The sequence below is a fragment of the Myxine glutinosa genome, chromosome 1 (genome assembly GCF_964187855.1).
Source record: "Myxine glutinosa chromosome 1, kmMyxGlut1.1, whole genome shotgun sequence".
NCBI lineage: Eukaryota > Metazoa > Chordata > Myxini > Myxiniformes > Myxinidae > Myxine > Myxine glutinosa.
In genome coordinates, this window is record NC_136261.1 from 79,009,333 (window position 1) to 79,035,504 (window position 26,172).

The 26,172-nt window shown below is 47.5% G+C and overlaps 2 protein-coding genes across 2 annotated transcripts in view; both read left to right on the forward strand.

Moving 5' to 3' along the window:
- Positions 1 to 1,617, forward strand: part of LOC137425430 (nuclear factor 1 A-type) — a 424,396-nt gene extending 422,779 nt beyond the window's left edge. The window contains exon 11 of the mRNA XM_078773773.1: positions 1,524 to 1,617. The gene's annotated coding sequence lies outside the window, so the exon portion shown is untranslated. The remainder of the gene's footprint in view (positions 1 to 1,523) is intronic.
- Positions 1 to 26,172, forward strand: part of PATJ (PATJ crumbs cell polarity complex component) — a 327,659-nt gene that overhangs the window by 45,752 nt on the left and 255,735 nt on the right. Inside the window, 1 exon segment of the mRNA XM_078771907.1 lies at positions 24,466 to 24,605. Coding sequence (XP_078628033.1) covers positions 24,466 to 24,605 — 140 coding nt within the window.

A 26,172-nucleotide genomic window follows, 5' to 3' on the forward strand; every position in this document is an offset into this window, starting at 1 on the left:
TTTAACCGCGTCCGAACAGTTACTCCCCGATTAGAACCCGATTCCAACCGAACGTTGACTAATCGCGCTACAGATATTCAATTGGGAAACCTCTAAAACGACCGAAAGAGAAGAAGAGAGAAGAAAGACAGAGTTTGGAGGAAGAACATATTTATTATACACACACAAGCAATATTTTAGAGCGACCAATATTATTTACAGCAATAGATGGAAAAGAGCAGTCACACAGTGCATTGTTAACTTATTCTATTTCATTTACTTAATCCCCAAGACAAACGAGTAGGACAGGACGTTCACACTCACACGGTGGATATTGCAGGCAGGTAATGGCTCGAGGAGTCGAGGTTGATTGCTTGAGAGGAAGGCAAAGTCGGAGGCCGCAGCACCCCTCGCGGTTTTGGCGGGAAAACCTCCGTCGCGTATCCGCGGCCGTCACGCGCTGGCTCGGCACACCTGCTCCTCTTCCTGGGGTGGAGCCGTCTCCCTCCGTTCAGCGCGTCTCTCCAACGACAGGGGGGTATTGCAGGCAGGCAGGTAGGTAGGTAGGTAGGGCTTGCGGTGGATTGCGCTCCTCTTCCAGGTCATCCCCCAGCGTATCTCTCAAGGCCTCTCTTTGGTGCAGCCTCGTTGCTCCTCTCCAGCTCATCTCCAGTCATCTCTCATCTGGACTCGTAAAGCAGTCCCCTGCAGTCGCTTTTATCACCTCCGGCGGAATTAAGCCGCCGGCTCCGAGGGCACGCCTACCGGGTCACTCACCGCGGTGTTGATTGGCTGTTAGGGCCGGTTCACTCCTGCCCTCTTCTGACGAGGTGGAGACACGCCTTTCTTCTCCAACCTTACCTCGTGGCCAATGGTGGTTGAAGAGAAAAACCGACCAAAATGCGGAAGGCAAATGGAAGGGAGGTTTTGGGGAAATTGGAAGGGCCTACGCTTATTTTGTTTGATACAATGCAAAGTCAATCTAGTGGAAAACACATACTTAGCCTACATGGAATAAGGAAATACACTATTTAAAAGATATATCGTGACCTGCGTGTATGTTCTATGAAATTAATTAGGAGGACGGCTGCGACCATTATTTACATTACCAGGATGTTACCATACCAAAACCATACTCTTCACATCCGTTACCCTTCCTCCAAAATTGTTACACTCCTCAAAACCCGTTACACTTCTCAAAACCCGTTACACTTCTCAAAACCCGTTACACTTCTCAAAATCGTTACACTGCACCCTCCTTTCTTCAGGCACGTCCTCGGGCCTACTAGACTTAACTGAGTGTGACATGTAGGTGTAATTCCTTCTACAATTAACCTGACCCTGAGTGTGACAATTTTAAAACACAAATAAGTATGTCCCCCTATTGCATTGCATCCTGTCTAACAGACTCAAGCCCACAGCTAACCGAATTACGGAATTACTCTCAACCTATACATTTACGGTGGGGAGCATTATTTACAATGACGTGATTTCTTATTTACAACGCAACCCAGGACCTGTGTGTTTTTTTCTTTTCTTTTTAGGGAACAAGAGAAAGAAATTCCTGTTGGGAGGGAGGAGACAGCACGCATTGCATCGATGCACCAGTACCAATACCACCAAAGCACCCAAAAGCACCCAAAAGCACCACCAGCACCACAAAGCACCACTCGGTGCGCAGTCACCATGGTTCATAATAAACACAACAAAACAACTGGTGGTGGTCTTCTCCTTGTCTGCTGGGCCGATGTTCTTCCTGACGTCTTCTGGCTTCATGCGGCCTATTTGGACATAATAAAAAGCACAACTTGTGTTCGTTTTTTATTATTATTTAGGGCCTCAGGGGCCAACTAAGGGTGGTCCACCTGTTTGGCATAGGTGCCACCTTACCGAGGTCCGCAAGCAAGATTCCCTGGCCACTATGGCCGGTCTCCAACAGAGGTGCTCTGCCCCAGAACCTGGGGTCCATCAAGTGGTACTTGGCCGCCGAACAGCGGTCCATAAGGTGGTACATCAACGCAATGCGTGCTGGTTCTGGGAATCTCGGGCGCACAATGGCCACCTCACGCACGCTCCCCTCGGCACCCAATGGCGCACAGGTCATGTGGGAGACAAAAGAAAGACAATTGAGCGAGGGGTAAGGTCACAAGGGTACACGTCAAACAAGGCAATGCAAGGTGAAATGCGTACGGAGGGCGAAGTGAGAAAGCTCGTCCCTACCGTACGTCACCCCCCTGTCACCTACACTACCCTTGCTCTTACCCCATATTTACAAAATCTACCCATTTACAAATTCGTCACTACTGTCACGTCTTCCCCATATTTCCCTTATACCAAATTCGTCACCACAATCCCTCTACTTCAAAATTTGCCATCATCAATTCATCATCAATCCTCAAAAGGAGGGAGAGATGGAATTACGCACAATGTCACACCCACGTCATGATGCGTCTCACAACCCAAACATTTGCACAGTAAAAAATAATCAAACATGGCATGGTGTGGAGTACCTGTCACCTCAGGTGAGTGGATGCAGATGGTGTGAGGAGATCCTTCATCCTAACTATCCTCTAAATGATTTTAACACACTTTACACTACCCGGGGTCTTTCCCTGCCAATCCATTGGCAATCTTACTCTATGTGGTTTTAAAAACCAATTCCCATTGACCAAACTGTGGTGCTTCTCAATTTGGGGTCTCACTCCCCCGATTCATCTCCCTGTGCCCTCGCACAATTTCTGGGCTGCGACGTGTAGCTCTCCCAGCAGGTCTACCCACCTGCACACCTCCACCACTGTAGTTGCCACCCGAGCTTACCTAGCTCCTCACCCTAACCTAACTACCTGGGGACAGCCCCTCTCCTGGCTCTGTCACCCCATGGTGCCCTCTGGCACTGGGCTACCCGGGTCCGTCCTCCGGATCCTCGGGCCCCATCCACAACAACTACTACCGGCTCCCAGAGCCCACCTGCGGCCTCACCTGGCCGACATCCTCACAGTGGTGGAGTGCCCAAACCAACTACACACACTAACAGGCTACACGCCCAGCCATTTCCACAACACCAACGCACCCATCCACATACCATTCTGTCACCCGCACCACAGATGCCAATATCCAACCACAATTTACCTGTACCCTCTACCTAACACTTACACTACCCGCCCCGGGTATCCGTGATGGGGGTCCACTCTTCCCCCATTCACACCTTCGCACCATCCACTCCACTCCACAATTTCCACCATTCTCACTCCACGACCATCCATTTCACTACTCCATACCATTTATTCCATACAGCCACATACACCTGTTCTTCATTCACCTGTCGTTGCACACCTGTGCAATCATACCTGGTGCCACCTGCACCCTCCTTTCTTCCTGGACCATTTGGTCAACACAACACGCAATCACCACTACTCCCTCATACACTGCTCCACACACCTGTTCAGTTGCACACCTGTGCAATCACACCTGTTCCATTCTCACCTGTTCAATCCTCACACGCACGGCATCATCTCAGCTAACTTCTCCCCTCTGAAACTTGCGCTTCCCAGTCGTCCCTTTAAACTATTGCGCTCCCACGTCATTATCATCCACACTAAACTACCTGCGTCCCCACTACAGGTATCAGTCACTAACTAAACTTAACGTCACCTAATGTCAATCTTCGCTAGATCCCTACACACCATATCCTAACCCACCCGGGCTAGTTTTCCACTGCCATACACCCCCTAAGCTAGTGCTCCTTTGCCCCCACCTGTGAGGGATGGTGGATTTGCCATCCCACCACATCGGGGGTCTCTCACTACCAATTTCGCTCGTCCAAATCCAACAATTCAAAAATTTTCCATTTACTGCCAATTCCATTCACTTTTCTAAATTTCGTTTTAAATCACTATCACTATCACCATCACCCGTCTACTTATTACATCCTCTCGGTGCGCCAATTCACATCACCCGTCTACTTATTACATCCTCTCGGTGCGCCAATTCACATCTACAGCCCGGCTTCGTACAGCCGAGCAATGAACGCGGGTCGTTTTGTGCCAGCGGCTGGATACGTCCCGCATTCGGGGCAGGGACGGAGGCTTACCCGGGCCGAGATCCCATGCACCACTTCGGCGTGGAGCCATCCAATGTCCCGATCTCGACCTGCCGGCACGTCTCAATAGAAAGTGGTCGCCATGACGACCCTTCCTATCGAGCTGCCCGCTCCGCCTTGTGGAGCCCGGACGCGGCCGCTCCACGCGAGGCCCAGCGTGGATCGCGCACGGCGGTCCTTTCGAACCCGCCGTGGCTCGGATCTCCGCTGGTTCTCGCGGCACGCGAAGCCCGGCACGCACCGAGGGCCCGATCCGGCTAAAAGTCGACCTAACCTTTAACCCGGTTATCGTCGACGCCTCACCTGGATGCCTACAAGCATACGCTACCCCTTTCGTGCTCATACATGCAGCCGTTTCCATGCTCTTGGTCGTACCTTCTCTAACACACCTCGGTACACTCATTCCGCTCACCGACTTGGTCACACACCTGACCACCGAACACTTTGGCACACATTCGTTGCTCGCACACCTCACCAATACACCGCTTCGCGCCCCCTCCTCGGTCACCTCCTCTGTGACAATCACAGGTGTGCCCTCACCCGCACACCCAACCACGTGTCTCACTACCAATTCCAGCGTGCATTCCCACTCACGCTCTACCATTCCAGGTGTGCATCCTTCTATTCCATGTGTACATCCTCGCTCACCTGTCACAACCAGCTCACTCTCCTGGTGGTCACTCTCACTACTCTCACCTCCACTCTCGGTCGCGCACTCACCCTTACTCTTGACAGCATGCGCTTTCCCCATGCACCCGTCCGTCACACACCTTTCTCGCGCATCCTCCCGCGCACACTTCTTCGTTACTTCCTCCGTAACACTCACCACAGGCATGCATTCCCCCTTACTCTTGACAGCATGCGCTTTCCCCATGCACCCGTCCGTTACACACCTTTCTCGCGCATCCTCCCGCGCACACTTTTTCGTTACTTCCTCCGTAACACTCACCACCCCGCGCTTCCCTGTGCTCCCTCGCACACGCGCTTCGACCAACTCACTCTTGACGGCACACTCACTCCTCGGCGTGCTCTTTTTCCTCACACACCCCATGGTCGGACATTCTCGCACACCCCTTTTTTCGCACACCTGTCCTGTCACACACCTCACCAACGGCCTTTCACGAACACCCGGATCCAAACCAATCCCCAAGCCGACTGAATCTCCCCTCACATCATGTACATTGCCACTCACCTCCATACCTCGTCGCACCTCCTTTGCCACCTGCAAACTTTTTATTTGGTTAGTGAGCATCACATCATGATTTGAACACAGACCTTGTACATATTCCATGACTTCCTCCTTTATCTCCCTCTTAGCTTCCCTCCGTCTCTTCTTAATTTCACTCACCCCTTCTTCCACCTCCTCTAATTTTTCCTTTACCTCTTTCAGCTCCCGGTGCGCCCCCTCGATTTCTTCCTCCATTGCTACTTTAACCGTTTCTATGTGCGTCCTTACCTCCCGGTCCTTCGTCTCCATTACTTCTGTCACCTCTTCCAACCTCTTCGTCAATCCCTCATGTACCATTTGACATTCCTTTTGTGTCGCTATTAATTCATTTTTAATGTCCTTTTGTGTCGCTTTTAAACCCCCGATGATTGCAGTGTTCTTTTCCACTTGGTCCGCTAGTTCTTTTTGTCCCACCGTCAGCTGTTCTACTCCTTTCGTCAGATCTTCTATTCCCCCCTGTAACTTTACCGTATTATTTCTCACCTCTTTCTCGATACGCTTTTCGCCTCGCTTTACCTCCTCGCGTAGCCCCGAGACCTCCTCACTCATCCCTCTTCGTATTTCCTCCATCTGGTTCCCCATCTGTTCGATTTCCCGGGCGGATTGTTCCCCCATTTCCCGCAATTTGTCCTCCATCCTATTTTCTAACCCCATTAACCCATTTTTCACCCCCTCTAACTGATTCTCTTGAGCGGCCATTCTGTTTTCTACCCCCATTAACCCATTTTTCACCCCTTCTATCCCATTGTCTAATCCCTCAAATTTCTTGTCTAACTCCTTAAAATTATTGTCTAACCCCTCAAATTTCTTGTCTAACTCCTTAAAATTATTGTCTAACCCCTCACCGGTACCCCTCGCTTCGTCCCTCATTACCCCCATCATTCTGCTTTCCATTTTCGCACTATCAGCCCTTGCTTCGTCCCTCATTTTGTCCATAAGGGCACCGATTTGTAGCAACAAAAGGTCCGAATCCAACGGCGGCGCTGCTACTGTCGCGGGCGTGGCAAAATTTGGTGCCGCTACACCCACGTGCGCGAGGACGCCATTTTGCACGCCTGCTACTCCCTCAACCGCCTCCTCATTGCTCTCCTCCTCCCTTTCTTCCACATACATTTCCCCTGGTTCCTGGGTTACCCCTAACCCGTCTATCTCCCCCACCGACATCCGATCGCCTTGATTGTCCATGGCGCGATCTCAAAATTCGGGTTTTATAAAACAACACAATTTTGGCAGCTCGTAATTTTGACCAAGATTTTTTTTTTTTTTTTTTTAAATTTGGGCCTAACAAATTTAGTCCCGGGTCCGAATCCGACTCCTCGACACCAATTGTTACGGACACGGTTTTTGGATGTTATTTTACCGAGCGGTGGTGTATTTAACCGCGTCCGAACAGTTACTCCCCGATTAGAACCCGATTCCAACCGAACGTTGACTAATCGCGCTACAGATATTCAATTGGGAAACCTCTAAAACGACCGAAAGAGAAGAAGAGAGAAGAAAGACAGAGTTTGGAGGAAGAACATATTTATTATACACACACAAGCAATATTTTAGAGCGACCAATATTATTTACAGCAATAGATGGAAAAGAGCAGTCACACAGTGCATTGTTAACTTATTCTATTTCATTTACTTAATCCCCAAGACAAACGAGTAGGACAGGACGTTCACACTCACACGGTGGATATTGCAGGCAGGTAATGGCTCGAGGAGTCGAGGTTGATTGCTTGAGAGGAAGGCAAAGTCGGAGGCCGCAGCACCCCTCGCGGTTTTGGCGGGAAAACCTCCGTCGCGTATCCGCGGCCGTCACGCGCTGGCTCGGCACACCTGCTCCTCTTCCTGGGGTGGAGCCGTCTCCCTCCGTTCAGCGCGTCTCTCCAACGACAGGGGGGTATTGCAGGCAGGCAGGTAGGTAGGTAGGTAGGGCTTGCGGTGGATTGCGCTCCTCTTCCAGGTCATCCCCCAGCGTATCTCTCAAGGCCTCTCTTTGGTGCAGCCTCGTTGCTCCTCTCCAGCTCATCTCCAGTCATCTCTCATCTGGACTCGTAAAGCAGTCCCCTGCAGTCGCTTTTATCACCTCCGGCGGAATTAAGCCGCCGGCTCCGAGGGCACGCCTACCGGGTCACTCACCGCGGTGTTGATTGGCTGTTAGGGCCGGTTCACTCCTGCCCTCTTCTGACGAGGTGGAGACACGCCTTTCTTCTCCAACCTTACCTCGTGGCCAATGGTGGTTGAAGAGAAAAACCGACCAAAATGCGGAAGGCAAATGGAAGGGAGGTTTTGGGGAAATTGGAAGGGCCTACGCTTATTTTGTTTGATACAATGCAAAGTCAATCTAGTGGAAAACACATACTTAGCCTACATGGAATAAGGAAATACACTATTTAAAAGATATATCGTGACCTGCGTGTATGTTCTATGAAATTAATTAGGAGGACGGCTGCGACCATTATTTACATTACCAGGATGTTACCATACCAAAACCATACTCTTCACATCCGTTACCCTTCCTCCAAAATTGTTACACTCCTCAAAACCCGTTACACTTCTCAAAACCCGTTACACTTCTCAAAACCCGTTACACTTCTCAAAATCGTTACAATATATACACACATACACATACACATACACATACACATACACACACACACACACATACAGTCATGTGAAAAAGTAAATACACCCCATGTAAAGTTTTGACTTTTTCAACATATTTCAACATACAGCTATTTGATCTTCATTTCAACAATATTGATAGATAAAGGTGATATAATATAACAAATATCATGAAATATTTACATTTTGTAGTCCATTGTGTAATTTAAATGAACATAAATGCAAATTTTGCATGTGGAAAAGTAAGTACACCCTTGGCTCTAATAGGTGGTATTGCCCCCTTTGGCAGAAACAACCGCAAGTAGGTGTTTCTTATAACTGTCTACCAGTCTCTGACATCGACTGGGAGAAATTTTTGCCCACTCCTCCATGCAGAATTCTTTCAGCTGTGCGATGTTTGAGGGGTTTCTTGCATGCACAGCTCGTTTTAAATCCCCCCACAACATCTCGATGGGATTTAGATCCGGGCTTTGATTTGGCCATTCCATTTCTTTCTTTTCAGCCATTCCTTGGTGGATTTACTGGTATGTTTAGGGTCATTGTCATGTTGCAAGGTCCACCTTCGGTTAAGCTTCAACTCTCCGACAGATGGCCTCACATTATCCTCAAGCACCCTCTGGTACAATGAAGAATTAATAGTGGATTCTATGATGGTGAGCTGCCCAGGCCCTGATGCAGAAAAGCTGCCCCAAACCATAATATTTCCACCATCATGCTTTACAGTTGGTATCAGGTTATTGTGGTCAAATGCTGTCTTTGGTTTTCGCTAAACATGTCTTCTGGAACTGTGGCCAAATAGCTCTACCTTTGACTCAGCTGTCCAGAGCACATTGTTCCAGAAGTGCTGGTCTTTGCCTAGGTGTTCATTGTCAAACTTTAGTCTTGCCCTGATGTTCTTTCTGGACAGCAAAGGTTTCCTCCTGGCACACCTCCCATGTAGATCAAATTTGTGCAGCCTCTTTCTAATGGTAGACATGCACTTTGACATCAACAGTGGCAAGAGCTACCTGTAGGTCCCATGATGACATTCTGGGGTTCTCAGAGGCTTCTTTAAGCATCTTGCGGTCTGCTCTCAGGCTGAACTTGCTGGGGCGGCCTGGCCTGAACAAGTGGCAGTTGTTTGGAATCTTCTCCACTTGTAGATGATCTTCCGGACAGTCGAATGATTGATTTCAAATTGTTTGGAGATCTTTTTAAATCCCTTCCCAGACTCATAGGCATCTATAACCTTCTTGCTGAAGGCCTCAGAGAGCTCTTTTGATCTTGGCATGGTGACGCCGCACACTTCAACAACAAAGAGCAAACCAAACTAAATGTCTGAGGTTTAAATAAGACAGGTTCCTCCAAGATCCTCTCTAACGATGTTCTCATCATTTGCACCTGAGCTGGTGCTCCTGATTCTAATTTTAGGTATTTGAAGTGGTGATAAATGTAGGGGTGTACTTACTTTTTCCACATGCAAAATTTGCATTTGTGTTTATTTAAATTATACAATGGACGACAAAATGTAAATGTTTCATGATATTTGTTATATTATATCACCTTTGTCTGTCAATATTGTTGAAATGAAGATCAAATAGCTGTATGTTGAAATATGTTGAAAAAGTCAAAACTTTACATGGGGTGTACTTAATTTTTCACGTGACTGTTTATATATATATAGATATATATATCTATATATATATATATATATATATATATATATATATATATATATATATATATATATATATATATATATATATATATATATATATATAAATATATATTGTTGTGGATATGAGAATTGTGTTTTTTTATTGTGTAGTACATTGTAAAATATCACCCTCCTTCCTCCAGTTGTGTATAAAGGTCAAAAGGGCTTCCCTTAATTAGGTCATATACAATCACGTTAGCCAATCATAGATTTCCTCCTTGTTGACAGTTATTTCCTTATTCTGCGTGTTAGGTTAAGGCTTTGTCTTCCATTAATTAATACTCCATTGCACCGAATTCAAATAGAGTAGATTCCCTTTCATTTCGATTCCCTTTCATTCCCATTCCCAAAGCCTCTACTGCCAACTGCATTTGCCGCCATTACTGCGTGGTCAGCTCGGGAAAGAAGGGCGTGCCCGCCCATCGTCATCAAGGGTGGAGCCAGAGAGCCCGTGCCCACCAATCAGGGCCGAGGCGAGCTCACCGATGGGCGTGTCCTGGAGGCCGGCGGCTTGATCGCCTGAGGCGTTATATAAGCGCGCGCGGAAGCCTTTGAAAGAAGTTCTAAGAGTTGCGCCAGAGACGGCAGGTGAGCGAGACGAGCCCAGACGGAGAGAGAAAAAGAGAAGCGAACTGGCAAGCCCGAGTGGAGGAACGTGAGAGAGACCGGAGCAGCTTTGGAGAGCGCACGGTGCACAGGAGGAGCTTCGCCGCGCAGTTTTGGAACCGCGGCGGTTTTTGGCGATCGCAGCTCGAATCTTGACGGCGGCTGTCCGCTTCCCGCCCGACCGATCCCCGCTGAACCTTCCTCTCCCGCCAAGCCATCCACCTCCAGTGATTCGTTCCTGCCTTCATTTCCCCATTCGTGTGAGTCCGTCTTTGTTTGTTCTGTCCTGGGTTAAGTAAGACTGCATAGGTAAGCTAAGTTTCACTGTGTCCTTCTGGTCCGTCCCTCTTTCTGCATTATTTTATTATCTTTCCTTCTTCCTTGGTTATTTTGGTCCTGTAAATAGTAATAAATCCTATTCGTATTTCCTACCTCTTGTTTTCTTCTTCTTCACATCCGTCGTCTTTGTCTTTTCCCAATTGAATACCTGTGGCACGATTTGGCCAACGTTCAGAATCGGGTTAGTAATTGTTAACGGTTCGGGCCGCGGCTGCCACCCGCTCGGCAAATTACCATCTTACCAGCGGTCGCGAGCGAAGCTGCTCACCGGCCTTTCCGGGGGTCGCGGTGCAGCTTCAGGGACCACGTCAGTCAGCAATAATCGAGGGGACTAATCCCCCCTCAAAGGGGAACCATAGGCCGACGCTGGGTTCCGTAACAATTGGTGTCGGGAGTGAGATACAGACCTGAAGCGCTTAGCGCGCTCAAATTACGAGTGGGCTGAAATTTTTGTTTTATAAAATCTTAAATTTAAAATCGTGCCATGGATGGTCAAGGCGACGGGATGCTGGTGGGGGAAGTAGAAGAGGGGTTAGGGGTAACCCAGGACCAGAGGGAAGAAATGGAGGAGAGAAATGATGATGTGGTTGAGGAGGTGTCAGGTGCACAAAATGGCACCCTCGCGCACGTGGATGTAGCAGCACCAAATTGCGCCGCGCACGTAGCCGCGGCGGCTGAGCCCACGGCGCCGATAGACATGAACCTCTTTCTGATTCAACTCGCGGCAAGCATGGAGAAGCTAAATGATGAGATGGATGCTCAGGGTCAGCAATTGAGGGGCCAAATGAGGGACGAAGCGAGGGGTACTTGTGAGCAATTAAGAGACGTGTTAAACAATATGGGAAATAAATTTGAGGGGTTAGACAAGAAGTTGGACAATAAATTTGAGGGGTTAGACAAAGGGATAAAAGAGGTAAAGAATGGGTTAACGGGGCTAGAAGATAAGATGGAAGGCAAATTGCGGGAGATAGGGGAGCAATCCGCCCGGGAAATCAAACGGATGGGGAACCAGATAGAGGAGGTGAAAATCGGGTTAGAAGGTAAACTGGATGCTCAGAGGGATGAATTAGGACAGATGAGGGCGGCATCTACTAAAGAAATGGAGGAGATGAAGGAGGAAATAAGACGAGGTGTAAGCGAGGAGGTCTCGGGGGTACGCGAGGAGGTAAAGCGAGGTGAGAAGCGTATGGAGAAAGAGGTGAGAAATGGGACGGCTAGGTTACAAGGGGGCAGAGAGGACCTGACGCAGGAGGTGGAACAGCTGATGGTGGGACAGACGGAATTAGTGGAGCAGGTACAAAAGAACACTGCGGTACTAGGAGGGTTAAAGGCGACACAAAAAGAACTCAAAAATGACTTGACAGCGACGAAGAGGGAATGTCAGATAGTACGTGAGGGACTGACAACGAGGTTGGACGAGGTGACGGAGGCAATGGAGACGAAGGACCGGGAGGTGAGGACGCATATAGAAACGGTCAAGGTGGCCTTAGAGGACGAAATTGAGGAGACGCACCGGGAAATAAAAGAGGTGAAGCAAAAGTTAGAGGATGTGGAAGAGGGGGTGAGTGAAATTAAGAAGAGACGGAGGGAAACTAAGAGGGAGATAAAGGAGGAGGTGATGGAATATGTGCAAGGTCGGTGCTCAAATCGTGATGGTGTGCTCGCTAACCAGATAAAGAGTTTGCAGGTGGCAGAGGAGGTGCGACGACGAGGTACCGAGGTGAGTGGCGTTATACTCGGAAATGTATATGGTGTGAGGGGAGCTTCAGTCGGCTTGGGGGTTGGTTTGGACCCGGGTGTTCGTGAGAGGCCGCTGGTGAAGTGTGCGACAGGTACGGAGTGTATGGACAGAGGAGGTGTGCGAGAATGTCCGACTCGGGGGTGTGTGAGGAAAAAGTGCGCGCCGAGGAGTGAGTGTGCTGTCGAGAGTGAGTTGGTCGTAGCGCATGTGCGGGGGGGCACATGGAAGCGCGGAGTGGGGAGTGTTACAGGGGATGTAACGGAAGTATGCACACCTGTGGTGAGTGTTATGGAGGGTGTAATGGGAGAGTGTGTGCAAAAGGATGCATGAAAAAGGTGTGTAACGGACGGGTGCATGAGGAAAGAGTGTGCTGTCAAGAGTGAGGGTGAATGCGCGACCGAGAGTGGTGGTGAAAGTAGTAAGAGTGACACGGAGCGTGAGTTGGTTGTGGCAGGTGCGAGAGGATGTACACCTGGAATGGAAGGATGCACACCTGGAATGGTAGAGCACGTATGGGAATGCACACTGGAGTTTGTAGTGAGGCACGTGATTGGGTGTGCAAGTGAGTGCACACCCGTGGTTGTCACAGAGGAGGTGACCGAGGAGGGGGCGTGAAGAGGTGTGTTGGTGAGGTGTGTGAACGATGAGTGTGTGCAAAGGTGTGCGGTGGTCAGATGTGTGACCAAGTCTGTGAGCAGAATGAGTGTACCTGGGTGTGTAAGAGAAGGTGCAATGACAAATAGCAAGGAGACAGCTGGATGTGTGAGCAAGGAACGGGCTGCGGGGTGTAAGCATGCGAGGGGAGCATCGACGCTAACCGGGTTAGCGGTTAGAGCGACTTATAGCCGAAGCGGGCCTTCGGTGCGTGCCGGGCAGCTTCGTATGCCGCGGGGACCAGAGGGGATCGTGACCGTGGCGGTTTCGAAAGAACCGCCGTACGCGATCCACGCCGGGCCGCGCTCTGAACGGCCGCGTCCGTGCTCCGCTAGGCGAAGCGGGCGGCCCGGTAGGAAGGGTCGTCATGGCGACCCCCTTTTGTTGAGGCGTTCCGGCAGGGCGAGATCGGGCCATTGGACGGCTCCGTGCCGAGATGGTGCATTGGATCTCGGCCCGAGTAAACCTCCTTGCCTGCACCGAATGCCGGACGGATCCAACCGCCGGCACCAAGCAACCCGCATTCATTGCTCGGCTTTGCGAAGCCAAGCTTTAGAAGTGAATTGGCGCACCGAGAGGCTCTAGTGAGTAGACTGTGATGAGGATAGTGTTTTGGACCTGAAATTGAAAAGCAAAATTTGATGATTGGCAAAGGATTGGCAGATTGATGATTGGTAGAGTGATTGGCAAATTTTTAATTGGCTGGAATTTGGTGAGCAAAATTTATAGTGAGAGATACCCGATGTGGTGGGATGGCAACTCTGCCATCTCTCACAACGGGGGCAAAGGAGCACTAGTTATGGGGTTTGGCAGTGAAAACTAGCCCGGGAGGGCTAGGATATAGTGTGTAGGGACCTAGAGATTGACCATAGGTAACGTTAAGGTTAGGTAGCAACATTGAACCGGTAGTGGGGACATAGAGAGTAGTTGGATTATAATGACGAGGGAGCGCAATAGTTTAAAGGGGCGACTGAGAAGCGCAAGTTCCAGAGGGGAGTAGTTAGATGAGATGATGCCGTGTGTGTGAGGATCGAAAGTGTATTGAGCAGGGTATGAGTAAATTATTGTGATTGTGAGTTGTATTGAGATTGCACAGGTGTGCAACTGAACAGGTGTATGGAGCAGTGTATGAGGGAGTGATGGTGATGTGTGTTGTGTTGACCCAAATGGTCCAGGGAGGAAGGAGGGTGCAGGTGGCACCGGGTGTGATTGCACAGGTGTGCAACTGCAGGTGTATGGAGAATGGTTGTGTGGAATACATGGAGTGCGGAATATATGGAGGATGGAATGGATGGTCGTGGAGTGAGTATGGTGGAAACTGTGGAGTGGAGTGGATGGTGCGAAGGTGTGGATGGGGGAAAGGAGGATGGACCCCCATCACAAATACCCGGGGAGGGTAGTGTAAGAGTTAGGTAGAGGGTACAGGTAAATTGTGGTTGGATATTGGCATCTGTGGTGCGTGGTGGAAGAATGATGGTTGGATGGGTGCATTAGTGTCGTGGAAATGGCTGGGTGTGTAGCCTGTTAGTGCGTGTAGTCGAATGGGCACTCCACCACTGTGAGGATGTCGGCCAGGTGAGGCCGCAGGTGGGTTCTGGGAGCCGGTAGAGTTGTGGATGGGGCCCGAGGATCCGGAGGACGGACCCGGGTAGCCCAGTGCCAGAGGGCACCGAGGGGTGACAGAGCCAGGAGGGGCCTTCCCCAATTAGATAGTTAGGGTGAGAGCTAGGTAAGCTCGGGTGGCAACTACAGTGGTGGAGGTGTGCAGGTGGGTAGACCTGCTGGGAGAGCTACACGACTCAGCCCGGAAATTGTGCAAGGGCACCGGGAGATGAATCAGGGGAGTGAGACCCCAAATTGAGAAGCACCACAGTTTGGTCAATGGGAATTGGGTTTTAGAACCCATAGTGTAAATTGGCCAATGGATTGGCAGGGAAGACCCCGGGTAGTGTAAAGTGTGTTAATGTCAGTTAGAGGATAGTTAGGATTAAGAATCTCCTCGCACCATCTTCATCCACTCACCTGAGGTGACAAAACTCCGCACCATGCCATGTTTTATTATTTTTATTGTGCAAATGTTTGGAATGTGAGATGCATCATGACGTGGGTGTGACATTGTGCTTTGTGTTCCATCTCTCCCTCCTTATGAGAATTGATGATGAATTGGTGATGGCAAATTTTGGATTAGAGGGAGTGAAGACGAATTTGGTATCGGGGAAATATGGGGAAGACGTGACGGTAGTGATGAATTTGTAAATGTGTAGAGTTTTGTAAATATGGGGTAAGGGCAAGGGTAGAGTAGGTAACAGGGGGGGTGACGTACGGTAGGGAAGAGCTTTTCTCCGCTCAGTCTCCAAACACACCTCACCTTGCATTGCCTAGTTTGATGTGTACCCTTGGGACCTTACCCCTCGCTCACCTGTCTTTCCCCCCCCCCCCTTGTCTCCCACACGAGGACTGTGCGCCACTGGGCGCCGAGGGGAGCGTGCGGGAGTCCGCCATTGTGCGCCCGAAACTCTCGCAACCACAGCTGTCTGCATCGATGCACCACCTTATGGACCACATGTCTGTGGCTGAGCACCACTGATGGACCCCATGGGTTGGGGCATGGCCCCTCTGCTGGAACCGGCCATGAAGGCCCGAGATCTTGCTGGCGGACCTTGGTCACAGGGCACCTATGCCACACAGGTGAACCACCCCGAGTCGGCCCTGTGGGCCATAAATAAAAAAACAATGGACACATTTTGTGCTTGCTTTTATTAGTCCAAATAGGCCGCCAGCAAAGAAGATGACAACAACAGGAAGAGAGCATTAGCCAGCAGAGGGAGCCGAAGAGAAAGACCAGCACCAGGGGTTTGTTGTTTTTATTTTTATTATTGAACTATGATGACTGTGCACCGATTGGTGCTTGAGGGTGCTTTGGTGCGTTTTGGGTGCTTTATGGTGCGTCGATGCAGGGCAGACTGTCTCCCCCCCAAAAGAACAATCACAGGTCCTGGGTTGCGTATTGTAAATAAAAGTAGCGTCAACTGTAAATAATACTCCCCCATCGTAAATGTATAGTTTGAAGACCATTCCGCAATTCGGTTAGTTGTGGGCGTGAATCTGTTAGGCAGGGTGCAATGGAGCAGCGGGACATATTTATTTATGTTTTAAAACTGTCTCACTCAGGGTCAGGTTAAATGTAGAGGGAACTACACCTACGTCCCACACTAAAAGTAAAAGTAATAGGCCCGGGACGTGCCTAAGAGGAGGAGGGTGCAGTGTTGTGGATATGAGAATTGTGTTTTTTTATTGTGTAGTACATTGTAAAATATCACCCTCCTTCCTCCAGTTGTGTATAAAGGTCAAAAGGGTGTCCCTTAATTCGGTCATATACAATCACGTTAGCCAATCATAGATTTCCTCCTTGTTGACAGTTATTTCCTTATTCTGTGTATTAGGTTAAGGCTTTGTCTTCCATTAATTAATACTCCATTGCACCGAATTCAAATAGAGTAGATTCCCTTTCATTTCGATTCCCTTTCATTCCCATTCCCAAAGCCTCTACTGCCAACTGCATTTGCCGCCATTACGGCGTGGTCAGCTCGGGGAAGAAGGGCGTGCCCGCCCATCGTCATCAAGGGTGGAGCCAGAGAGCCCGTGCCCACCAATCGGGGCCGAGGCGAGCTCACCGATGGGCGTGTCCTGGAGGCCGGCGGCTTGATCGCCCGAGGCGTTATATAAGCGCGCGCGGAAGCCTTTGAAAGAAGTTCTAAGAGTTGCGCCAGAGACGGCAGGTGAGCGAGACGAGCCCAGACGGAGAGAGAAAAAGAGAAGCGAACTGGCAAGCCCGAGTGGAGGAACGTGAGAGAGACCGGAGCAGCTTTGGAGAGCGCACGGTGCACAGGAGGAGCTTCGCTGCGCAGTTTTGGAACTGCGGCGGTTTTTGGCGATCGCAGCTCGAATCTTGACGGCGGCTGTCCGCTTCCCGCCCGACCGATCCCCGCTGAACCTTCCTCTCCGGCCAAGCCATCCACCTCCAGTGATTCGTTCCTGCCTTCATTTCCCCATTCGTGTGAGTCCGTCTTTGTTTGTTCTGTCCTGGGTTAAGTAAGACTGCATAGGTAAGCTAAGTTTCACTGTGTCCTTCTGGTCCGTCCCTCTTTCTGCATTATTTTATTATCTTTCCTTCTTCCTTGGTTATTTTGGTCCTGTAAATAGTAATAAATCCTATTCGTATTTCCTACCTATTCTCTTCTTCTTCTTCTTCTTCACATCCGTCGTCTTTGTCTTTTCCCAATTGAATACCTGTGGCACGATTTGGCCAACGTTCAGAATCGGGTTAGTAATTGTTAACGGTTCGGGCCGCGGCTGCCATCCGCTCGGCAAATTACCATCTTACCCGCGGTCGCGAACGAAGCTGCTCACCGGCCTTTCCGGGGGTCGCGGTGCAGCTTCAGGGACCACGTCGGTCAGCAATAATCGAGGGGACTAATCCCCCCTCAAAGGGGAACCATAGGCTGATGCTGGGTTCCGTAACAATATCTATATAGATATAGATATAGATATATATATATATTAGGGTGGTGCTCAAAATAATTTTTTTTAAATATTTACTGGGACATGGCTTTATGTTGTTCCTTTTGTTCCAAAATGAAAAGACTCCAAATATGAAAGCAATCTGAGTTTATTTAGGGGTGCCACTTCAGCCTTCAAACTAAAGGTGTCTACAAAACTTTTCTATATATGGATCGAAAGCAAAACCAGAAGTTTGTTTTATGAAAATCCACCCTCCACTCACTTTCTTTGTATTCTCGCAAACACAAGTTACAATAGCTGCACAAATAGCACTATATTGCTATGAAAACTCAAATTCAATGATAACAATCCAAATGTTCAGTTCATAAAATGAAGACACCATATCACATAATATTAAAAAACCCAAATATAATGAGAAATGTAACTCCTATTTCTGGGCCTGTTTCACCACTGTTGCCTTCTTGGCATCGGGGTACATCTTCCTGTGAGCAGCAACAACTTGGAGCAGAGCTTGCTTTTGCTCTTCATCCTTTGTAAGGAGCTTATTGTAGTCTTGTATCAATGCGACACCCCTTTCTGCCCTGTCGTTCACCACGACTAAGCCACTGGCGGCTTTCTTTGCTTCCTGAAAGCTGGTTTCTTGCTCCCATGAACCAGGATCCTTATCCATCCAATCAGTTGGGGTCCCTAGGATGCTGAAGAAATGCTTGGTGTGTTTTGTTATGAGGCCAGCGATTGACAGGGCGGTTCCTCGTTTGATAGGTGGTCTCTTTGGAGAGGGGTTTTCACCGTCATTTTTCAATGCTTCAATCATATTGATCTTGCTTTCTTTGTCAATTCTGGTGTCAAAGAATGCAAATGCCACTAGTACTGGGCTCATGTACCACGTGTGGCGGCCAAGTGCCTTCAAGGCTGCCTGAGCCATCTTCTGATTGATTTGTTCAAACTTTTCCAACTTCTTGAAGAGGTTAATGTCATTCAGGGGAGCCTCAATAGCTTGTGGAGCCCGAAACCAAGCCTGTACATACACAAGGCAGACAAAAATGTTGAAGGCTCGGAGTTCTCTCGCCTCTCGCAGTGTCAAGTGGAACTCTGACCGAAACATGAACACCTGTAGTGAATATAGTGCTTTTGCCATCCATCTGGCTCTGTGCATTGCTCCTGGAGCCATGATCCGGATTCCACGAGGTGGGATTCCTCTCATGTAGATGACAGTCAGTTCTAGGAGTTCACGATAATCATCTCGTGGCTGCTGATCTTTCAAACACACAAGAGCAAATTCCAGAGCTTCATCCATCATGTCATTGTTCTGTGCAAACTCAGCTGCCGTATCAGGATCTGTGAATCCATTTTTTGGTTGGTGATGGGCAATGGACGGCCACTCTGCCTGAAACCGCTTAAAAAGCTGGATGTCAGGGCCTGATGAAGGACCGAAAAGAGTGGTGAAAACATCTCCCAGAATGATTTCGTGCGCATGATGGCGGCAAGCCAAATGAATTAGTTCAGTCTGTAGCTTCTTTTCAATGAGGACAGCAGCCCCTCCACGAACACCTGAATTGCTGGCCGTTGTGTCAAAAGACAAAGCCTTCACCTTGCCCACAAGGTTCCAGCTCTTCAGTGTGTCCACTACAGTGGTTGCCATAGCTTCTCCTCCCCCGTCAGGTAACTTGGGAACATTCAACAGCTGCTCCATTCCATGGTACTGGTTGGACACAAGGATTGGAAGACGATCCACCTTCACATGCACAAAATCTCCAGTGACATCGGGAAGAAGCTTTCCATCCCAATGGACCACTAAAGGACCCTGCACATTATGATGAAATGCTTCTTTTATTTCGTCCATGGTTTTGCATCGATGCATCATGCGATTCCGCCGCACTGTCCATCGGTTCAGTGCCAGCTCTGCAGGATCCCATCCTACTGCTCTACAAATGGATGCCAAGTTGTGGACAGCCATTCGGTCACTTGTTTTCGTACAATCCAAAGAAGCTGCGACTTCAGGAGTGACAATGTTGATAGGCCTTCTTTTCTTGGGACGAGATATCCCACCATCAGATGATGAAGAACCAGCCTGTGCCGTGGTCTCAGAGTCAGAGTCTGAGTCTGTGACTTCCATAGCAGTAGCACCCTTCATGACCATTTCCTGTCTCTTATTTTCCTTCTCTGCCTTAGTCTTCTCCTTTTCTTCCCTTTCTTTCTTTCGCTTCGTTTTTGCTTCCAACACAGTGTCTACAGATCCCATTGAAGCCTTCCTCTCTGAGAATTGATCGTGAAGAAACTTCCTGTCCTCGGGGTTGGTGATTATGGCCTCCGAATCTGCATGCCTAAGATCAAACGTCTTCTCCAAGGAGGCCTTGAAGGATGCTTCCTTTTTCTCTTGGGTCGCACCACCCCGCTTTGCACCTTTTTGGAGGCTCCTCCATTCTTCATATAGCCTCTCCAAACGATGGATGCAGTGCTGGCTGCTTCGTCGTTGTAGGTAGGTGAGCTTTTTCCCAGAACTTCACAACCTCTTCAATGGTGAGGGTTGCACTCTCCCGGGCAGTGCGATTCTCCTTCTTCAGGTGATGGAAAAACAGGACAAGAGATTGATGCACAGTCGGGAGCTTGGCACCTTTGATGGCATCTCCAGAAGTGGACCCAATGAGATACACATTATCCTGAGCCCGAGTTTTCAATGAAACACTGGTACTAGCACATGCCATATCTGCAAAATACGCAAGAATGTGGGTAAAATCCTGTTAATTCTTACTCCACAGGGTCACTCTCTACAAAAGAGCCACAGTCAATAAGTTAGGCCTCCATATTACACACTAAAAAAGCGTACCCCTGACCCCGGGAACCTGTACAAAACATGCATGAAAATTGCCCAGATAGTGATCATAGGAAGTCTCAAAACTGTATGTGTAATATATTGTATATAACTATATATATAATGTATAATGTGTATTTATGTATATTTATTATTTAATGTATATTTTATGTATACATTTAATGTATATTTAATTATAATGTATATATATTGTATAACTATATATTTATTTATTATATTTAAATTTTAATATATTATATTTATTTTTAATATATTATTTAATGTATTATATTTGTCTATATTTGTATAATTGTCTATCGTATAATTGTATATATAATGTATAATATAATATATATTATTATTATTTAATGTATATTTACTATATATTTATTTTTAATATTATATTTAATGTATATATATAATTATGTATTTATTTTGTGTATATACAGCCCAAAAAATGGGAATTCCTATTTTTGCATGGGGGAAAATTCATCACTGATGTGGCACCCCTAAATATTATTGGATTCCATTCAAATTTGGTGTGGTTTCCTTTGACACCAAAAGGAACAAAAATAGACCATGTCCCGGAGAAAATCTGCATTTTGATTTTTTGAAGCCCACCCTAATATATATATATATATTGTTACGGATTCGTCACTTCCGTTGTGGTGGTTTTCATCCACTGTAAACATTTCTGATTCCATGTATTATTATTGTTGTCATTTAAAGGAAATAGATATTTCTGTTTTCAAAAGGTGAAAAAGTTCGTGTTAAAAAGAAACAGGAAACCGGATCGGGAACCAGACGACGAAGAAGAAGAGGAAAAAAAGAAGGCGGAGCAAATTGAGTCGGACAAGAAGCATAGCTGCTTCTTGGTCTGGAGCGAACGTTGCCGAGCAAGAGTCACGAGTGAACTTTGGGTTTCCCAGGAAAGGGATTCCTGCGACAAAGTGGTTATCGCTGTGACAGATTAACCTGCGTGTCAGGTTTTGCGATCGATTCCGGAAGAGAATCGTTGGACTGCCGTTACGTCTCGAGTACGGTCATTGGCCATTTTGACTCGCGTGTCGAGCAAGGTTTCTTTGCTTCGTCAGCCGTTTTCACCGCTTTCAGACGTATCTGGTGTGTGTGTGTGTGCACCGTGGCTTTTGAAGATTAATTTGCGGTTCGCCGACTGTGAGCTGTGAAAGTCCATACCCGAGGGTGTGATTTCCCAGTCGCCTTGAGGGCACCTTTGTGCAGATTTTGGCTGTGTGACTGTACTTGCCATCCGCACGGGATTCTGGTCTTGATTGGACATCGTTCTGGCGATCGCTGGAGCGAATTGACTCCGGCTTGAAACTGGAATCAACTTGGGTTTGAGGCCGGGAAAGAGACATTGGGAATGTTCTGGTTTCACTCACTTGGAGCACAGTGAGTTATATATTACGAAACTGATGGTACCATCATAGGATATATTGATTGTACTTTTGATTACTATTATTGTTGTACTGTTATTCTTGTGTGATCTTAATACAATATTTGTTTGTGAGTAACAATTGGTGTGGCTTCACCATTGATCTTTGACATACGGAATAACACATTTTTCTGCCGTGACTCCTCTCGTGGCTCGGAGGTACACCGTGACCAGGGGGTCGGGGAGGAGCACGTAACAATATATATACATACTATATATATTAGGGTGCTTCAAAAAACATGAAGTTGTCACACGTGTTCGCTCAATTGCAATTTTGATCCACTTAATGAGAAAACCTGGCAGTATCAAAATCAGTTCAATATACCAATGTTTAGGGGTCTCGCACAGTCGAACCGCATGAGGTCGAACTGCATGGGACTTCTCTGGGAAAAGCTCGGAGGTTTCTGCATTTTCGTCATAAAATATTACGTACGCATCTGGTTCACAGCCAAGACAGTTTCCGCAGCGGCACAAATTTGTCCTCATGCTGCTCAAGGAACTCACGTAATGTGAGGATTCCATAATAAAGGAAGCTGGCACGAAGGTGATGAATGGCATCTATGGTGCTTGTCTGAAGTTAGTCGGTCTCGCTCTCTTCGGCGACGATGTTGCAGATGCTGACAAACTCAAGATGGTCTTTAACATGAACTCTGTGGAAGGGTACCTCGAGCCCAGCCCTCGGGTGTTGCCTGTCGCAAGAGACATTGTGGCAAAAGATCTTCCGGACTTCACCTCCACAACTAAGAGAATCATCCACCATCTTGAATTCGATACTGCATTCTTGTCAATTTTGACTGGAGCCAATTTGTTAAAACCAAAATATCCTGGATAACCACTAGTACAGGCTATACCAAACCAATGAAGGGAATGACATACACAGACAAATCGGAAGAACAAAATTACGGGGTTTATTTACAAAAGTGGGTGAGGAAAAGTATTTGGATATTTAAAGCAAATGGGTTTATTGTATTGCAGCAGGGAAGAACATACGACATGCGTTGGGGAGGATTTGTCGGTGTGGCAATGTACAAGATTTTTAAAAAAGTGCAAAGCTAACCCGATAAATTATCCCCTTAGTACAATTGTATTACCTAACACAATTCAGAATCACACTGGCAGAGCTTAAGAGGGTGAGAGATATCGAGGTTCGTTCGTCCTCCACCTCACCACGTGAGAATCATCGTGTCCTTCCCTTCCCCATACGATGGATTGGTTAAATAGGAGAAATACTGGTTGCACTCTTTTAGTTAGGGATTGGTTCATTGCTGATCTGCTGCTCCCGTTTGAGTCCAACACCCTCGTCATCTCGTCCAGAACTCCACTCTCCTCCAGGCTTGTGAACTGTTTATCATCAGACTTGGACTCCAGACTTGTCCCAGACTTGTAGACTCCAGACCATCTGGCTAATTGCAGGCTGATCACCTTTTATCTGTCTGGAGAGGGGAGAGGCTAGGCAGGGATCCGGGGTCATGCTTTGCCTCTTTCAGGCATGTCGGCCGGGGGCAAAAGTTCATGCGCTGCCTCAATCTCTCACTTTTGGGTCTCACTATCCACCATGATCTTTCTTGGGGAAACCACATTTCCAAGCTGGCCTCCAAAGCCAGTTGTCACCTGGGCATCCTCTGTCTTGCGAAGTACTTTCTTGACACCACTGACCTCATCACCACATACAAAGCTTTCATCGGCAGCTTGATGGAGTACTGCTCTCCCCTCTGGGCTGGTGCTCCTGCCTCACAACTAGATCGGCTGTATGCTGTAGAAACCAAAGCTTTCAGATGCATTGGTATCTGTGATGAAGCTGATTCTGAGGGCCTTTCACTCTCACTGCAGGCATGTTGGTGGTCTTTCTGTTTTCTGCAGACTCCTCTTCTGCCTTGCTCCCCCCTGCTCTGTCTGTGCTCTGTCCCCCAAATATTATTTCAGGATGCACAAGATCTGCCAGCAACCCTGTTCTTGGGAAACTGCCAAAATAAAGACTCTCTGGTCACCTTTACTCTTTCATTCCTCTTTTTACCCACCTCTGGAACAAACTCCCACACTTTTCAATTCCATTCTTACCTCCAGATCTCCAGGTCTATCTCCTCCCCCCCATCCAAAACCTTGTTATTTTCTACCCCCGTTAATTCACCCCCAATTCACCTCCTTCAAATTCCCTTTTTTGTACCCTGAAAGCCCCTGTCCATCCATCTTGTTTATCCCTCGTACCCCACCCCAGCCCTCTCTCTTCCCAGATCTCCTGATGCCCCTGTTCACTGCTGTTGTTGTGCTGCCCTCTCTCTCTCTCCCTCTTGTCTCCCACTCCCTTTATTATATGTTCTACGTGTTAGCTCTCATACGAGCCTCGACTTGTATACCAAAAAAAAATGATCAAAATATTTTAAATTATTACTTTTATTTCTTGCTATATGTAATGATTACTTAGATATTCTCTCTTGTTCCACCAAGGTGCAAACCAGCTGAAACATGTATTTTTGCAAAGGCAGTGCCATTTTCTCCTGGTACCATTAAAAGTTTGTATTGCCCAAAATTGATTAAATATAATTTTTTAAATTTTTTTTTTGACATTTATTTGTCTCACCAACACATTAATACTATGTCCTCTTTGTTGTATCTATACCATAGGGCTTTTTCTCATTTATTTACTCCACTGCTCAAAAGTGATTTGTCGCTGATGTTGATCCTTGAACATTATTTTCCTTTTCTGCTGTTTCTCTCTAGAATCGCTCTGTGGAGTCCATAAACTTGTACAAGCCCAATGGAGAGGGTCTGGGCTTCAGTGTAACGAGCCTTCAAAATTCCTCTAAAGACAAGTTGGGTATCATTGTGAAAAAAATCAATGAAGGAGGGATTGCCCATCGGTGAGAGATCATCTTTGTCTGTAACTGCAGTTGTGCTACGATAGCATATTTATTATGAGTAGCTACAGTGAGTGTTTTTGTGGGTTAGGGAGGGAGGGGTGGGGCTTGAGATTTTTAGTATTGAGTATTTACAACATGCACACTTTATTTAAAAAAAAAATAATAATAATTAATTTTTAAAAAAACAAGAAACACCTGCGATTTGTTCTACATTGTATTTCACTATACTCTAATACTCTATCCTCATATACATACATTATATACAGGGTCCGTCAGGGAGGTGTGACGATTTTCAGAAAACCCGTACACAGTTATTTTTAGTCGAATTTCAATTTTTTTTTTTTTTAAAGACTACATATATAATGCCATGTAATACACTGTAACAAAGACATTTTAAAAATGTAATTCATGTTTGAAAAATGACATCATCTAAATGGCGGCCGTTCTTGTCCAAGCATTCTTGCAGATGCGCGGAAAAGTTGTCCATCGACCTTTCAACCATGGCAAGTGGAATAGTTCGAATTTCTCTGGTGATGGCATCTGAAAGGGTCTCAAGAGTGTGTGGTTTTTCAATGTAAACCTTAGCTTTCAGGTAACCCCATAAAAAATAGTCACAGGGTGAAAGATCGGGCGATCGAGGGGGCCACTCCACATCCCCACGGATTGAAATGAGGTGCCCTGGAAAATGTTCTCTTAATAAGGCCATTGATTCTCTTGAGGTATGGCAAGTAGCCCCATCTTGCTGAAACCAAACTGTAGGGAGGTCAATGCGACGTCGTCTCAATTCAGGCAGTAAGAACTCGCGCAACATCGTAACATAACGTTGTTAGTTGACTGTTACAGTGCGTCCGCCTTCCTTGAAAAAATAAGGCCCAATTATGTCGAATCGGACTATTCCGGCCCACACAGTGACTCGCTCGCAGTGCAGGGGTCTTTGATGGAGTTCTCGCGGATTTGTTGCTGACCAATATCGGGAATTTTGCTTGTTTACACTTCCCGACAAGTGAAAATGCACCTCATCACTCATGATGAGAACAGTCATCCCTCAGCAGTTCCAGCATTCTTTCTGCGAACGTAAACCGCCGTACGAAATCATTCTGCTGCAGTTCTTGAACCACCATGATTTTGTACACGTGATAATGAAGGTCCAAGTGCAAAATTCGACGAACTGATCTGTCTGACATCCATAGAGCGCGAGTGTGCCGTACCGCTGACTGACGAGGGCTGGCCTCCACAGCTTGTCGAACCCTTTCGATGTTTTCCGGGGTCCTAATGGTTCGATCACCTCCCCGAGCTGCCCCCGGCCTCACAGATCCAGTTGTCCTGAAGTTTTTTACCCACTTCAATATTGTGTTTCGAGACGGAACGGCGCCACGTCGACCAACATTGAAGTGAGTACGAAATCTGCGCTGTGTAAGCACCACCGAACTACCCATTTGAATAAACGTCTAAACAACAAAGACGCAATGTTCAATCATCCACAGCTCCATGGCTACTGAAATGGCGCCTAACAACGAGTAACCAACAGCCATCACGCATGCGCTAGACCCCCACTTGCATTGTTATA